Genomic DNA, 16,155 nt, shown 5'->3' with positions numbered 1-16,155 from the left:
ACACAATGACTGGAGAGCTCCACACCGAGGCAGCCATCCGCGGCGCCATCTTGGTTTTAACAGACACCGGCATGGTCACCGGCACAGACACCATCACCGGCACGGTCATCATCACCAGCATGGACACCGGCATGGTCACCATCACCGATACGGACACCATCACGGACACAGGAACCGGCACGGACACCAACACGGACACAGGAACGGTCACCGGCACGGACACCACAGACACCGGCACGGACACGACAGGACACAACAAAAACTTGAACATGAATTTGACTTGGTTACATGAGACTCACCAACAGCGGTTACACAAACAAAACTTGACAGATACAATGGAAACATGAGGCACGGACACGGAGACTAGAGACTAACAAGAAACACCTGTGAACAATCAAGACGATCAACCAGTAAGTTTCTTTCTTCTGTTGAAAATAAAAGATATTTTGAAGAATGTGGCTAACCAAACAGTTTCTGGTCCCCGGTGACTTCCATAATATATATTTTCTTACTATGGAAGTCAATGGGAACCAGCAACTGTTTGGTTAGCCACATTCTTCAAAATGTCTTTTGTGTTAAGCCCCGTTCACACCGCCAGGTCTGGATTTCCAGGCTAGTGAAAAGCCACAGCCATCAAAAAGATTCAAAGATTCCCCAGAAACAGGGATATGCTTCATGGAATCCACCAGAAGAAACCCAGAGCGACATTTCTATGGTGCACAAAAAACATTGCAAAACACAAAGACACATCTCAGGAGCAGGGGTAACATTAGGACCAGACAAAAGATTGTTTGTAATCTTGGCATGTCATCTCACACTGTGCAGCTAAGTGCCGATTAGGACTGTGACACTGTCATCAAAAGTGAAGGAGAGATATCAACACTGATGTTGATCTACAATAAACTTGAGAAAAACAATCACTTTGATTGACTCCATGTTGATCATGATCTTACTGATCTATCAAATAGGAAAATGTGCAAAACCAAGACCCTCCAGACAATCAGATGGGATGGGATGATTGTCTAGTAGTAATATTCTGTGGGTGCAAATGAGTCCTCGAGTTACATTAGCATAAAAACATTTATGTACACTGTACATTGTAAATACAGTCGATAAATCTTCACAGATGAGGAATCTCTTTCCATTTTAACAGGCCCAGTTGGGGAAGTTATGTATTTCTGCTGAGCGGAGCAGAATAAGTGATGGTCTGTTCCCTCTCTGCACTCATACAACCGTTTTATAAATGGACCAAGTCCTTTCAGTCCAGGATCATGGTTAAGTTTATAGTCCACAGAGAAAATAAGCCAAGGAAAATCTGATTGGGAAGGGAGGAAGGGATGGGGAATGATATGAGAGAGAGGGGAATAGAGAAGGATATGGTCAAGAAGTAGTGAAGGAAATAAGAGCAATGGCACTCTCTCCTTTACTTACTTCTGTCCCCAGATAGTGTGAGAAGGATGGATGGGGTGCCAAGCAAAGTGTAGACCCAAGAGTAAATCACTCTCTGTTGGCATCTCACACAGCGGTGAGAGTAGGAGGAGTGTGTGACAATTTAGTGGTCATCATCACATCCTCACACTACACATTAGCCCTCATCATCAGCGCTCTCTGACACCTCTCATCCACTCCTGAGTGTGTTTGTGTGTGTGTCAAGGAGAGACTTTCTTCTAGAGCTGCTGTACAATCAAAATAATCTTTGTTGTATTAATTTCCTATTATCACCGTAAAAAGATGCTTTGAAACAAAGTGTATTGTAAAAAGCGCCAAATAAATGAAGGTGACTTGACTTGAAGTGATTAACAAAACTCTGCTGCTATTCCAATTCTAAAGAATTGAAAAATAGATTTAATAAAAACAGAAATATGATAACATAAACAAATAAATAAAAGCAAAATATGATAATATAATGAATAAAATAGATAAGTAAATAAGTAAAATTATTTCATATGATAAAAATACAAATAAAAACAAGCAATATGATAATATTTTTAGACAAACAAATAAATAAACAAATACGAAAGCAAAATATGATAATATAGTTAGTCAATAAACTAGTTATATATTTTATATAATGCTAATTCATAAATTAAATGACTTCAAATGATAATATAAAAAACAAAAGCACATTTTGATTATAGCTAATAAAGTAACAATATGAAATTAAATAAATACATAAACAAAAACATAAATCATAATAATTTCAAAAGGTAATATAAAAATATAAAGCTGAAATATTCCAATTATAAATAAATAAATAACTATGATAATCTAAATACAAAATGGTGATTTAAAAATGATAAAAGTATAATTAGCCTATTCCACCTATTCCTCATAGCCTCATTTTGAATTTGATACATTCATACTGAAAAATTAGGTATATTATTAAACTATACTTACAGCAATTATATATGAATTTCTTTCAAATTCATTCCATATTTATTCCATTTACATCTCGAAATCTAAATTACAATCCTGTTTGTTAAATTGATTCAAAATGTGTTGGCATTAGAAAGTAATTATCTAGTTATAGTAATTATTAGTTTATGGTGTGGAGCTTTCCAGTAGCTCAAACAGTTGAGCGTTGGTGCTTACAACACCAAGGTCATGGGTTCGATTCCCAGGAAAAGCAAGAACTGATTAGAATGTAAATGTGTACCTTGAAATGCAATGTAAGTCGCTTTGGATAAAAGCATCTGCCAAATGCATAAATGTAAATGTGTGTGTTATCCTTCCTTCCATATTTGCCATCCCTCCTTTATCACCTTCTCTCTCTAAACTGCAAAACAGCTCCGAGTGCATTTACTCCTCAAAAGACCAGCATATCATTTCACAAAGTGCTAAATCTGACTTCCGAGACACTGGCACGTCTCTCTACAGTGTGTTGTGCACAGACTGGTACCATTTTACTCTTAAGGGACTCACACGCTCCCCTGTGAGAAAGTGTAGGTGTGAGTGTGTGTGAGTGTGTGTGTGTGTGTGTGTGTGTGTGAGTGAGAGAGAGAGAGAGAGAGAGAGAGAGAGAGAGAGAGAGAGAGAGAGAGAGAGAGAGCGCAAAAGAAAACAGTCACACTGTTTAACACAGATGTAGAGCTCACACACACACACACACACACACACACACACACACATTAGTTACTGCTGTGCTTATGGAAAAAGTTTCATGCATGTATTCTCATCTCATATATTCCTTTTCATTCACATTTTAGTACCGTGTAATTGTGATGTGAATTTAAAGACTGTGTGGTTGTAGCAGAAGAGGGAGGCTAATAATTTACTCTGGTGTAAATGTGAGCTAGTCATCAAGCAGTGTTTTCATGCTGATTAGATGTTAGCTCACAATCTGGCCATGATGGCCAATCACACTACAGGGTGGTCAGAACAGTCAAAGGTGCGCTCACACTCTAGGCTCTGAGAAGCATGTGAAATTACTGATAATACAATTTTTGTATTTATTTTCAATAAATATTCAATACATTTTATATAATATTTTTTTAAAGAAGTCTCTTATGCTCACCAACTGCATTTATTTGAACACACATATAGTGTGAAATATTATAATACAGTCTTCAGTGTCACATGATCCTTAATATAATATGATGATTTGCTGCTCAAGAAACATGCATTATTAGTATCAATGTTGAATGATAAGAATAATTTCTTACTAAGAATAAACTCACTAAGAATCATTTTGAGCGGAAGAAAAACAGAACATAACTAAAAACATTTATATTCACTTATTCACTATAGTAATGCCCATGACATTTTAAAGGTCCCATATTGTCAAAAATGCAATTTCCTGGCTTTTTTGATGATAACAGAGGTCTAGGGGCTATGTAACTACCATATACGTTTCAAAACAGTCAATCCACAGACAAATGCACACAGCCTGCATAAAGTAGCTGTGCCTTTTCATGAGCCGTTGTGACTTCCGTAAAAATGTGATGTCAGAACTACACAGTCACCGTCTTCAGTCAGCACCCCGAGCACTGCCCACCATCCCTCCCTCCTTTTGCCCAACCCCAGACAACATCGTTGCCGAGCAACAACAACACAAAACATGTAGAGAATATAGCTGCAAGCAGCAATTATCAGGGCCAAGCAGAATAAGATGACAAGACATGGCTGAAAGTGTCAGACCAACTGCAACAATGAGCAATTAAAGACATTCAAAGATTTTATGCAAAATGGCTGAAAAAACATATAAACAGTAATTAAAAATATGATTTAATTGACTATCACTTTCGACCAATAGGTGGCGCAGTTACAAAACTGATGTGATGTGGTCAGAGTGAAGTGACAATGACACATACAAAGTTTGGTGTCAATATGGCAAGGCATTGCAGAGATAAAGCCTGAATAGTCCTTTTGGCATCATGCCTCAAATTTTCTGCTGCGCTATACGAAAACGGTTTCGTCTATTGACACGAAATCCATAACTTTTAGTCGGCACAGTCTGGAGATGATACGTTTCGACTTTGGAGAAAATCGGACAAACGGTCTAAGAGGAGTTTCGAAAAAGTAGGTTTTGAATGAAAATCAAGATGGCGGACAGGAAGTTCGGCCAAATAAGGAAAACTTGGTATCTATGTTCTCAGCTTGACCCAAGGAATCTATTAACCCTTTCACACGTAAGTTTAAAATATTCTGGCTGACCCCCCAGCGTGAGTTTTTCAAGGCGACCGTTATTTAGAATGTGTCCCTTTATGGTTTCCATGGTGACGCGTCATTGCTTGTCACGTGAAACACTGCAGCAACAACGGAGCTGAATGAATGATGCTCTGCTTTTATGTCATTTTCCATTTTTTATTCAAAATATTCACACATTTGTTAGACATGGCATGAAATATCTGATATTCCGATTGTCAAATATATGCAAGTGGAAGTGTTTTGTTGTATAAACACCTTTATAACGATCGCGTTAGTTGAGCTGTATGCGCGATGGGCGCCGCCATGTTAGTTTGTGCCGCAGACGCAGTTCAGAGAATCGGATCTGTTGGATTTACAACACGTGAATTCATCCACTTCTCCCGAAATACATAAAAGTAAGTGGCTGGTGAACTGGGAGACGAATAGAGTAAACTTTAAAGTTACTTACACAATGTGTATTTGATATGAATAAAACGTGTCTAATTATAATGGAAAGGATTATTATTTCCTCTTCCTTTGACATCAGTGTGTATTTTACAAACTCTAAATGTATAGTTTTTTTAGTACTTATATGTCTGAAACCTAAAATAAACATTATGTGGTTGAAAACACTGAAAAGTTGTGATATATGACAGCTCTGAGCGCGCCTGTCTCTGTCTCAGCGCCAGCCGACGCGCAAAAGCGCATTTTAATTTAGCAGTTGATCACGTGATGCACTGACCGTTCTAATCACACCGGTGTGATCGTACGCTCCAGGGACCAGCCTAGACTGATCACACCGGTGTGATCGTACGTGCGAAAGGGTTAAGACCAGTGGCATTTCAATAGCCAGATTGATTCAAAAGTTATTAGACTTTTTGGAAATTTTGTTATAACTTATGACCACTAGGTGGCGCTGGTTCGAAACTTCTCACGCTCCTTCAGGGCATCGTGCTGATGACCCATACCAAGTTTCGTAACAATCCGTTCATGCGTTCTTAAAATACAGCATTTTAGCACAAAATTCAAAATGGCCGACAGCCAAAAATCGACTCGGCATGTTGCCCTGAATCTAACGAGACCAATTTTATGATTTTTGGACAAACTGTTCAGAAGTTATAAGCAAAAATAGCCATTTTTCATATCTCCAGACCAGTAGGTGGCGCTGCGCCGAAACACAGCATGTAGCCTCAGGTCATGCTTGTGATGACATGTACCAAGTTTGGTCTGAATCCGATAAAGCGTTGCGGAGATACAGCCTTGCGTCTGTTTTCGCAAGCGCTACGTCAAATTTATTTGTGGGTTTATCGAAAACAGTTTGGCGAATCAACTTGAATTCCATAACTTTTTGTCGGCATGGTCTGGAGATGATCTGGTTGAATTTTCGAGAAAATCGGAGCAACGGCCTAGGAGGAGTTCGAAAAAGTAGGTTTTTCGAAAAATTCAAAATGGCGGAAAAATTTCCATGACGGAAAAAATGTTTTCTAGCCCCCGTGGTTCAAAAGTTATTAGCATAAACATGAGTGCAACTTTGGACAGTTGGTGGCGCTAGAGGGATTGGTTTTAAGACACCAAATTTGCTATGGTGACAGATTGGACTGTCCTCTATCGGTGTGCCAAATTTCATAACTTTCCCGCAAGCGGTTCTATGGGCTGCCATAGACTCCAAGAGCGGAAGAAGAAGAATATTAAGAACGGAAATAGATACAATAGGTGCCTCCGCACCTTCGGTGCTTGGCCCCTAAAAATGCTGTTCAGTCGATGGATGTAGAGACCTGCACTCCCAAGGGACCCAATGCAACAGAGTGCGGCGCGGGACTAGATTTGATGGCCGAGTGCGGGCGCGGGCGTAAGGTACTCGTGTGTGTGCAGGTTGCGGGAGAATAAAACGATTTGCGGTACTCCTGCGAAATAGAAATATCAAAAAAAAAAAAAACATCTAAAAACAAATAAATTAAAATAACTAAAACTAAATAAAAATTTACAGGCCAGAAGAGTGTTGAGCAATGTAGCCAATCACAGGCATATGTGTTGATTTCTTGAACGCAATGGCCAATGAGATGCATTTACAGGGTTTTTCCTACACTGAAATTTTTTTGGCGGCCGCCAAAACGATTTTTTGTCCTGCCAAAGCCTTATTTGATCTGTAATTGGGTTTTGTGAGTGAAGCAGGCTACTGACGGAGTGATGGAGAGAACGATCACAGCGCCCCACCCCCGCGCGGGCACTCTCCGTCTTCAGTTCTGTCTTTGCTCTCTCCCTCGCATCAAAATCAACTGATCCTAAAGGTCGGAAGACCGAATCTATGTTTCACGTGGTGCATTCGGAGAATATTTTTGCTGAATTAGCGCTGGGTGTGAATTGCAGTAAAAAAAAAAAGTTGTTTTATCTTCTCTTACAACTTGTGACAAGCATTCCGCACATGCAGCTGACATAACTTTAAATAAACGCAAAAAAAAGCTGTTGCTAGCTAGCTGCTAATTTTATATGGTAAAGAATTACACTATTACACATCTTAACGCTACGTTTTTAATGCTACTTTTTAATTTATATGATTATACTAAAATAATTATCAGATCTATCAAAAAAGGATTTTATCTTTCAAAACAATGAAAGCCAGTCCTGGAAAAATCACAGCTTTTTTTGCAAAGAGGGCAAGAAAGGATGACAGTGAGAGTGACAGGTAATATCTGTGTCTGATAATTGCATAGTCTATATAATTTGGAAGAGGTTTAATATTGAATAATTCTCAGCCACAGTCTGGAAGAAAATGATGGCCTAGGGGTGTGCGATATGACGATTTTTTATCGTGGACGATTAAAATGTCTCCACGATCTGCTTTTGAAGAAATATCGTCGTGCATTCTATCAGTTCTGGCGCCTGTCCCAACATACTGAACAACGCGACGTATATTCACATAAAATGTTAACGCAGCGGAACGGGACACTGCAGTTCACAAAAGTTCATAATTTGTATGTGCTTTGCTGCCTTGTCGGTTAAACATTTAATTCGCGTGCTGATGCGCTGTTCTAACCGCGTGCGTTTCTCAGCGTGTGCATGTGAAGCTCACATGCACTAAAAGCCTGTCTACCAGCGCCTGGATCCTGGACTAAGTTATCTTTCGAGTCTTATTGTGCTTATACTGTTAAATACACACAAGGTTTACATAAAGTCGGTTATGTCTAAAGTGAAAGCAAACTTGAAAAAATTGAGTAAATCTGCTTGTAAAATGCGTGTATATTAGACGCGTCGCGCACAGCTCTTAAAGAGACAGTAGCAATAGTAAACACTCTGCCGCTTGTCCTTAAAGGGATAGTTCACCCAAAAATAAAAATTATCTCATCATTTACGCACTCTAATGTTGTTCCAAACCTGTATTAATTTCCTTCTAATATTTTCTAATATTTTTCTAATATTAATATTTTGAAGAATGTGGCTAAACAGTAGCTGGTCCCCATTGACTTAGGACCACAGGAGAAAAATATACTATGGTTGTCACTGGGGTACATCAACTGTTTGGTTACCCACATTCTTCCAAATAACTTCTATTTTCAACAGAAGAAAGAAACTTATTCGAGTTTAAAACAACTTGAGAGAGTAAATTATGACAATTTGAATTTTTAGGAGATTTATTCCTTTAATGTTAATAAAACAACAAAATGCAAAGAGAAAATCACTCACTTGACTGATAACTTTAATAGTAGCTTTAATAAGTATCAATGTATAATTTATACAGTGAAGTCTGTTATGTTTTATTTTCATATTTGTTAATTTAATTACTTTATGCAATGCTACTGTTAAATACACCTGTAGCTGAAAACATAAAGCACTGTTTATTTAATTTGTATATTAAGTTGTGTATGTGTAATGTGTATCTTTGACCTTAACATTTAATAACAAAGAAAATAATGACAAATATTTTTATCTTTGCCCGTCTGTCATTTTTTGTTGTTGTTGTTTCCTAAGGCTTTGTTTTTAAAATATGGACATTAGTTTGGCTGTAATGCTCAGTCACAAAATAGTATTTTGTAGTATCTTTTTTATGTTGTCAACATAAAAAAGAATCGTGATAAAATCGTGAATCGTGATTTTCCTGAAAAAAATCGTGATATGATATTTTTGCCATATCGCCCACCCCTATGATGGCCCCCCCAAAAAATAAAATAAAAAGAATAAACAACCAAATATTAACAACGAGGAACAAAAGAAACAAACATCAAGGTATAGATATCAAATAAGTTGTAATCGCTTTCTTTTAATATCTAGCCTGACGGTGATCATTTTTTCATGAATAAATAGGATAAGAAAAAAAAATCACAAACTGTTTCTTTGTATTTATTTTAAATTTAACATTTATTGTCAATATTGGGCTTGCGGATCATGTGGGTACTAGGGTACTCTTTGCTGTGTGTGGATGACCATGTCGGTCAGCCACCACCGAAGACCAATTTTGACCCAGGAAAAACCCTGATTTAAGATAGAATCCACTCACTGCTCAAAACAGTTTTTGTTCAGTGCTGAATTCTGCATGCTGGCAAATCCTCTGATTATAACAAACGAAGTGTTGACATTATGAAAGATTCATTGTGCAGTCAGCTTCATTGACAATAACGGAGCTTTGTGAGATCGCGATGAACTGAGATGTCAGCTTTTTAGGAATTAAGGGAGCGCACTTCACACTATTTCTGTCATGCCAAACCATGCACGCAGTAGCCTATGCTTGCTTTTATGTTAAATTAACAGTGGTTTGTGAATGTTTATGCTTTAATAACAAATAATTGATCACCATCATTACAGGTATTTTATTTATCTTACTTGTGAACATCACCAAGCCACAGCAGGCTTCAGCATACATGACCCTAGTGTTACTTGTGGTTGGCCTGGCTATGCGTCACTCAGAAAACAACAGGCCAATCAGTAGAGAGGCTCATAAATATGAATAAAGGCCCTCTCAGTGCGTGTGCACGCACATGTCTTTTGCATCAGTAAAATGTGATCAGTTAGTTTGAGTGTCAAGTTGTAATCACGTATCGAATAAAAGGAAGATTTTATCAGCTGGTTCAGTGGCCAACTGTTTGGAGTTAGAAATATATAACTCGCGCTGCATATTTAGTCATTTTGCCTCAGATACAGGATTATACATTCGCTTTAACAAGCAGGTTGTTCATTACCACAGCAACCGCTTGCATGTCATGCTGAATGCGATTTTCGTGTTTAAAAAGTAACTATACATAAGAGACGGAAAGATGCATATAACTACATTATTTAAAGGGATACTTCACCTCTGGGAAGATGAATGTGTATTTAAAATAGGTCATTTATGTAGAAGAAATGTGAAGAATTTTTTTAATTTGGAGCTTTCTAGACTGAGAAAAGCCAGAAAATGTATTTTTGGCTTATGTGGATGAAAGACAACAACTCCCATAATGCACTTGCTTCACTGCCCTAGGAGGCCACGCCTACCGGTAAGACAGCGCAGTTGAAAACAAGGTTAGGCTACCCTATGGGGCTACCAGTGAGTCTCCGTGACGAGTCTGCCTGGGATTTCGGGATCGCCCAAAATGTCCGGGATTCGGCTTTTGCGTTCTACAGTCGCCATTCATTCATCATGTTTACTGTGGCGAGCAGGACGAGGCTGACGGCCGCGGGAGAACGGCGCGAGGCCGGTGGCGTCATTACTGAGACGCGCCGGTCTCGCAACGGAGGTGCAGGAATTTTCTTAGCAATGTTTAAAACGCACATCAACCGATCACTTGATTAGCGTTCATGTAAACACTACATTCAGACTCACCGGTCGGAATGAATTCAGTTAGATTGAAACAAGAGGTGTGCATGTAAACAATGAATGGCAACCGCAGAAAGCAAAAGCCGAATCCCGGACATTTTGAACGATCTCGCCCGCCGGACAAGTCCGGGAAAAGGAGGATATAACCCCTACTTACTCAGCTTTCTCCAACTATTCAGCATTCTCCACAGAACAAGAGCCTGCTAGCTTAGCTTCCAAAGAAAGACGGCTGACTGTGTGTAGTGTACATTCTGTGAGTGAGATCCCACCCTCTATGGGCGGGCTGAAAACATGCGGAACAACGCCTCCTACTGGCTGTAGTCTTTAGCCTCTGGCCAGAAAATCCTCCGATGACGCAAAATGACGATTTTTGCGTCATCGGAGGATTTTTTCCAGACAAAAAATACATAAATCTCTCCTCTCAGAGGGATATGAGGGTGGAAAGCATGGTAATTCGAAAATACTACAGGTTTTCTACTAATACAAAGCTTAATGCTAAATCCTGAAGTAACCCTTTAAGGTTATTTCTATTTGTTACGATATTGATATATTAACTGTTGTTGTCAAGTAAGCTTCATGCTTTCCCCATTACGAACGTGCACTCCTAAACTTTAGCCTATGGGTGCTGCACTGCTCTAGTTGACTGCTGCGACTTTCCCCCCGAAAATATCATGTTAACAACAACCCTTTAGAAAACGTAATTCCTTTGTGGATCCTCTTGATCTGCTTTCTCCATGTTTCTTTGACAAATCTCAGTGTTTCAGTGTCACGCACGCTGCATGTGAGTTAACCACGGCCACTTATTTACATGTCACGGTATACACGGAATTAAAAAAAACTGTAACGTTGACATTTCGTACCGCGGTAACGATTTATACCGTCATACTGCCCAGCCCTAGTAATGATCTTTCGGCCCTATATCCTCTAATATTTTTATCTAGAGATTTCCATCTCCTATGCTTACGAAAGGAAGTGAATAAAGCACAAATTTGACCTCACCTTTAGTTCAACTTCTTCATGACGGAAGTCACAGTCCACCGACAACATGTCTTTATTCCATTAGTGTTTGTAAAGCAGTTGCCTCCTGACTTCAAGGTTGAGTAAGTCAAAGCTAACAGAATATAAGACAAGCATAGACATATCTGCTTCTTGTGACAGCAAGAGTGCCCTCAATACCCTTCATCTACTGTTCATCACAATATTCATCTCAAAGAGAAGAGTCAGAGGACATTTTCCAGCAAGTCAAAAACTCTAAAACTAGATTACTTTTAACAGAGTACCCTTTGATATGACTTGATTCTAAATTACAAACTTAATATATTCTTTCTAAAGGTGAAAGCAAACAGTCTTTGCAGTTTGCCTCAAAGGTCATCTTTTATTTCAACTTCAGCATGGTGAGAAACAACTTGTTATGAAGAAAAACTGTAATATTTCCAGAGTGATGTCAGATATCTTGATCAAGGTCTGTCGTTGCCCTCTAATTTCCCTGGACTAGCAAATCCTGCTTATCCCAACAATGGAAGGCAGAAAAGAAGGTGAAGGCCTCCACCAATTGAAGAACCCTCTGGTGGGCCACATCAATGCGAGTCAGCCTCTGAAATATGATTCAGCAGATTTACAGCTTCATCTCGACATCCCCTTAACGAGGAGTTCACCCAATCAATCTCTGATCGATACCAATCTCCAGGAAGGGCCATGACGTGGAATCCACCAGCATCCCTATGGAGCTTTAGTTCTGGATAATAAAGCATACAAACAGAGAGAGATTGGATAGGATAGTGTAGTCTTATGCCCTTCAGATGAGACGGTAATATGGATGGACATTATGGCATTGTCAACCGGAATAAAACCTTCAGACTTTCAGAGGGACGCTGATGCTGAGAAGGACGCCCAATCGTGTTTATGACCTTCCATCAGCTTTTCCACAAACCATGTCCACATTTAATTTAGAGGAAATTACAGTGCAAATTTAATCTACTGGAAATTATTGAATGTTATTATATTGTTGAATCAGGAAAAGTGCATTCTGTTAGACAAGTTAAGATGTACACATGAAAGTCATGCACTCAATTTACATTAACAATTAACTTCGATTCAATGACTGGCATACTTGGTAATCACGAATAAACAAGACTGAATAGCATGGTAAGGATTTAAAGTCAAAACGATGACTGGCGGGTGGCTCTGAAATGAATCTGAAATGGAATGATTTTCAAAATCAATCAACAATAATATCGAGGTCAATAAAATGCATTTGAATTATAATTAATATGACAACATGCAAAATAGTAATGAATAGCTAAAAAGTCGAAAAAAGTTTATTTTTATATATCTGTCGTCAGACAGTATGACTATTACGGATTTGCGTCTTGCTTCGGACTTGACTGCTTGCTAACTACTATTAACTCGTTTATTTTTAAAAACAAAATCATTATTCTGCTCACTGTAAAAAATAAAATACAAGAAGTTTATGTCAGTAATTTAATTTTGAAATATCACAATTCATTGATGCCCAGTTGTCATGTATAATCCAGTCGCTATGTGGCACAAGAAGCTCAAATTTAATTGGACAATGTGAAGTGGAGTGTTAATTTCTTATTCATAAATCAGTTGAAAACTACATAGACTGTTTTCAGTTTTTTTAAACAAAGGTGAAATAGCTATAAAAAAACAGCATCATTCTTTACAGTCCAAATGGACAGAAGAATTTGCATTTGTGGAGCGATCTGGATCCGTGGTTTGTCTCAATTCATAATTAAATTGCGTTTATTAAAAATCGGATAGGAATGGACTTCAAAGCACGGCCATGCAGCAACAAAAGTTGCATTAGTGCTTAATTTACTCTTATTAATGTACTGCAAATTGATTTACCGTTTGATGAAACTATTATAGTTGGCTATATTAAGTCCTAGTGCCATCTACAGACATATAATGTGAAATGTAGGTTGTTAGGTCAAGAACACGCAAAATGGTGATGCGAAGCTTGGTAAGGAGTAAAGAGTTGCTTGGAAAAGAGTAAAGATAGAGTTTTGAATATGTGTTCTCTAATTTACCGAATAACAATGATGTTCCATGCCATTAACACCACGTCAAGCGTTGTTTGGAAAAGTTTTGTAGGTCAGTCTCAACCAAAGGCTAATCTTTTATTTCAGTCATCCCTGGGCTGAGCGAGCAGGCCTGTTTTAACCATCTTGTTTGAGGCCAGTCTGCACCAATGGCATCCAAAACTATGTTTCAGAAGCAAGACAGAGCAGCAACAAAGGATAAAAGTCATAAGCACAACCTTCAGGCATAGATTCTTATTACAGAAAATGCACAAACAACCCCAACACTCCAAAACTTATGTTGCATCGGTATGCAAAGTATTGCACATTATGAATTTAATGTTTTGTCTAAGCAGACCAAAGTGAGTCTTGTAAGGACGACAGCAGGGGATGTCTCCACAGGCGTCTGGAAACGAGGCCAGCAAGATTCCTCACAAAATCACAGCAGCTCTACAGCAGACTTTAGCCAGAGTCTATGAGAACTAACAGCAAATCATTTTCTATCTGAGAATAGTCTCAAACCAAAAATTTAAAAAGTTGTGTAATCCGAAGAAGTAAATGTGGATATTTGGAAGTTCAGATGCTAACTAAAGTAAAAGGTGGGTATATTATGAGACAATGTAGGTCAGGCCCACTGTGAGAGATTGTGCGCTTAGAAACAAACAAAGGCACAGGGAAAACAATTGGGACAAACAGACGTCCCAAAGTACTGAGCTGGTTTGTTTCTTTAAATATAATTTAAACGAAGGAAGATTCAGATATAAATGTGAATTTGGACTGCGTTTCAAACTGCTATCTCATTTGGATCCTGTAAAGTGCACCGTAGTGCATTAAAAAGATAATTTTATAGACATTAAGAAATGTCTCTTCCCCCCCCCCCAAATTCATACAAATGGAAGTCAATGGGTTCCAATATTGCTTGATTCCCAATTTTCTTCAAAATATCATCTTTTATGTTCCACCAAAGAAAGTCATACAGGTTTGAAATGACATGAGGGTGAATAAATTATGACAATTTTTAGTTTTGGGTGAACTATTCCTATAATAGTTGCATTTTTTGCGACTATAGCGTGCCATTTCAATTGAAAAATATCCACAAACATTTATTAAGCAAGTAAACAGAGCATATGGCTGAATTACAAATTTGTTCGCCATTAACACGAGTCACTAACGAGTATAAATAGGCTGGTAAATGCATATGCAAATGTAACATGAGCCATATCTACAAGGCTTGAGGCAATTACAACACACTGAAAGCAACATATGCACACAATTCCCCCCCCCCCCCCCCCACACCCCCACACCCCCACACCCCCACACACACATACTCATAAATGCATCCAGCTCACATACATACTTTTTACAACTCTTCTTGCCTTTAAACTATCCGTCCTTGCAGTGCAGTCTTTAAAGTAAAGGGAGAAAGAGATAAGTATAGAGCCAGTGCCGTTTGACTGCTTGTTGACTCTTGAGAGAGGTTTTCTCTTCAACAGCTCCTCGGATGAGAGAAGAACTGGCCTGATTGCAGCAGATGTTGGCACTTGAGTGGCGGCAGGCTAGAGGTAATTAGTGCCCAGCGCCAGCTATGTCTGACTCCTTCTCATGCTCTCAGTCTCTTTCTTTCTGCAATGACCACCATCAGACCATACAGAGCAGCACTGAATACTGCAGGGATAATAAGATCACTCAAACTGCTAATCAGCAGGATCAAAATACGATCTGTAGAAGTTTTTCTCGACTGGGTGCTAGTGAGAGGGTCATGGACAGAAGGGATAAAAAATGCCAAATACAAATAATAAAATGCAACTAATTATATTTGTATATAGTTAAGATAGAAAACTGAATAGCAAACTTTAATAATTTAGTAGACACTTTAGACTACAGTAATTCCCAGAAAACACATGACTTTATAAAATATATTCCCTGAACTTATGGTAAATCACAGAATAAAAGTAGCTGACAAATGCATACAGTAAAAGTAAAAACACATTTGAGAACTCAACAATATTAGCAGCACCACATTACAGAGTTTCACAAGAAAACCAGATTAAAAAAAAAAAAAAAAAAAAACTATTTGCGAATGATTGGAATTCATTAAAATCCTCTCATTTAAAGGCACACTATGCAAGATTTGTAACTTAAAGGGACACTTCACCCATTTGCATTAAGCTTTGCATTGTTAGAAACCCAGTCATACTATTGAATGGTCGTGCAACACTCTCTCATTTTCCCCTGATACGGGAGAAATCCGTTATTTACCTCTTACACTTCCTCCTACAATGACGCAAAAATCGTCATTTTGCGTCATTGTAGGAGGAAGTGTAAGAGGGGGGGATTTCTGTTGAGACTACAGACACGTTCCTCATATTTCCCAGGGGGCGGGACCCGCTCACGCTACAGACCTATTACAGATCAGTGGGTGGGACTTTACTCTCTGAAACTGAAAGCAATATCCTCCATCTTGTTTGAAGCTAAGCTAACAGGCGCTGTGGAGACAGATGTACAGTTATGACAATAGCGGAGGAGAGTGCTCAATATGAAATAGAGGAAGAGGATTTCGGAAGTCTGATGCTTGAATCAGGTGTTTGTGGCTACCTTTACAAGCCGCATTATAGCGAAGAGCAGCCGAGGCAGAAGACCTGCCTGCCGTGGACGAGGAGCCCAGACTGGCTCGAGTTATGGCGGACCGGCAATGCACGT

General features: G+C 38.7%; 1 protein-coding gene across 2 annotated transcripts in view; it reads right to left on the bottom strand.

The window, feature by feature from the left end:
- atrnl1a (attractin-like 1a) overlaps positions 1-16,155 on the bottom strand; it is a 274,347-nt gene that overhangs the window by 65,416 nt on the left and 192,776 nt on the right. Inside the window, exon 28 of one of the 2 annotated variants that reach the window (XM_084093174.1) lies at positions 12,037-12,146. The exons of the other annotated variant lie outside the window; for it this stretch is intronic. Within the exon in view, the coding sequence (XP_083949300.1) occupies positions 12,141-12,146 (6 nt within the window). The 3' untranslated portion in view covers positions 12,037-12,140. Of the gene's footprint in view, positions 1-12,036; positions 12,147-16,155 lie in introns of those variants that run through there. 2 annotated transcript variants of the gene reach the window in all.

This window comes from Abramis brama (assembly GCF_963993115.1).
Source record: "Abramis brama genome assembly, chromosome: 19".
Classification (NCBI taxonomy): Eukaryota; Metazoa; Chordata; class Actinopteri; order Cypriniformes; family Leuciscidae; genus Abramis; species Abramis brama.
The sequence above is the reverse complement of the archived record's forward strand: the minus strand, read 5'-3'. Positions and strand labels throughout refer to the sequence as shown.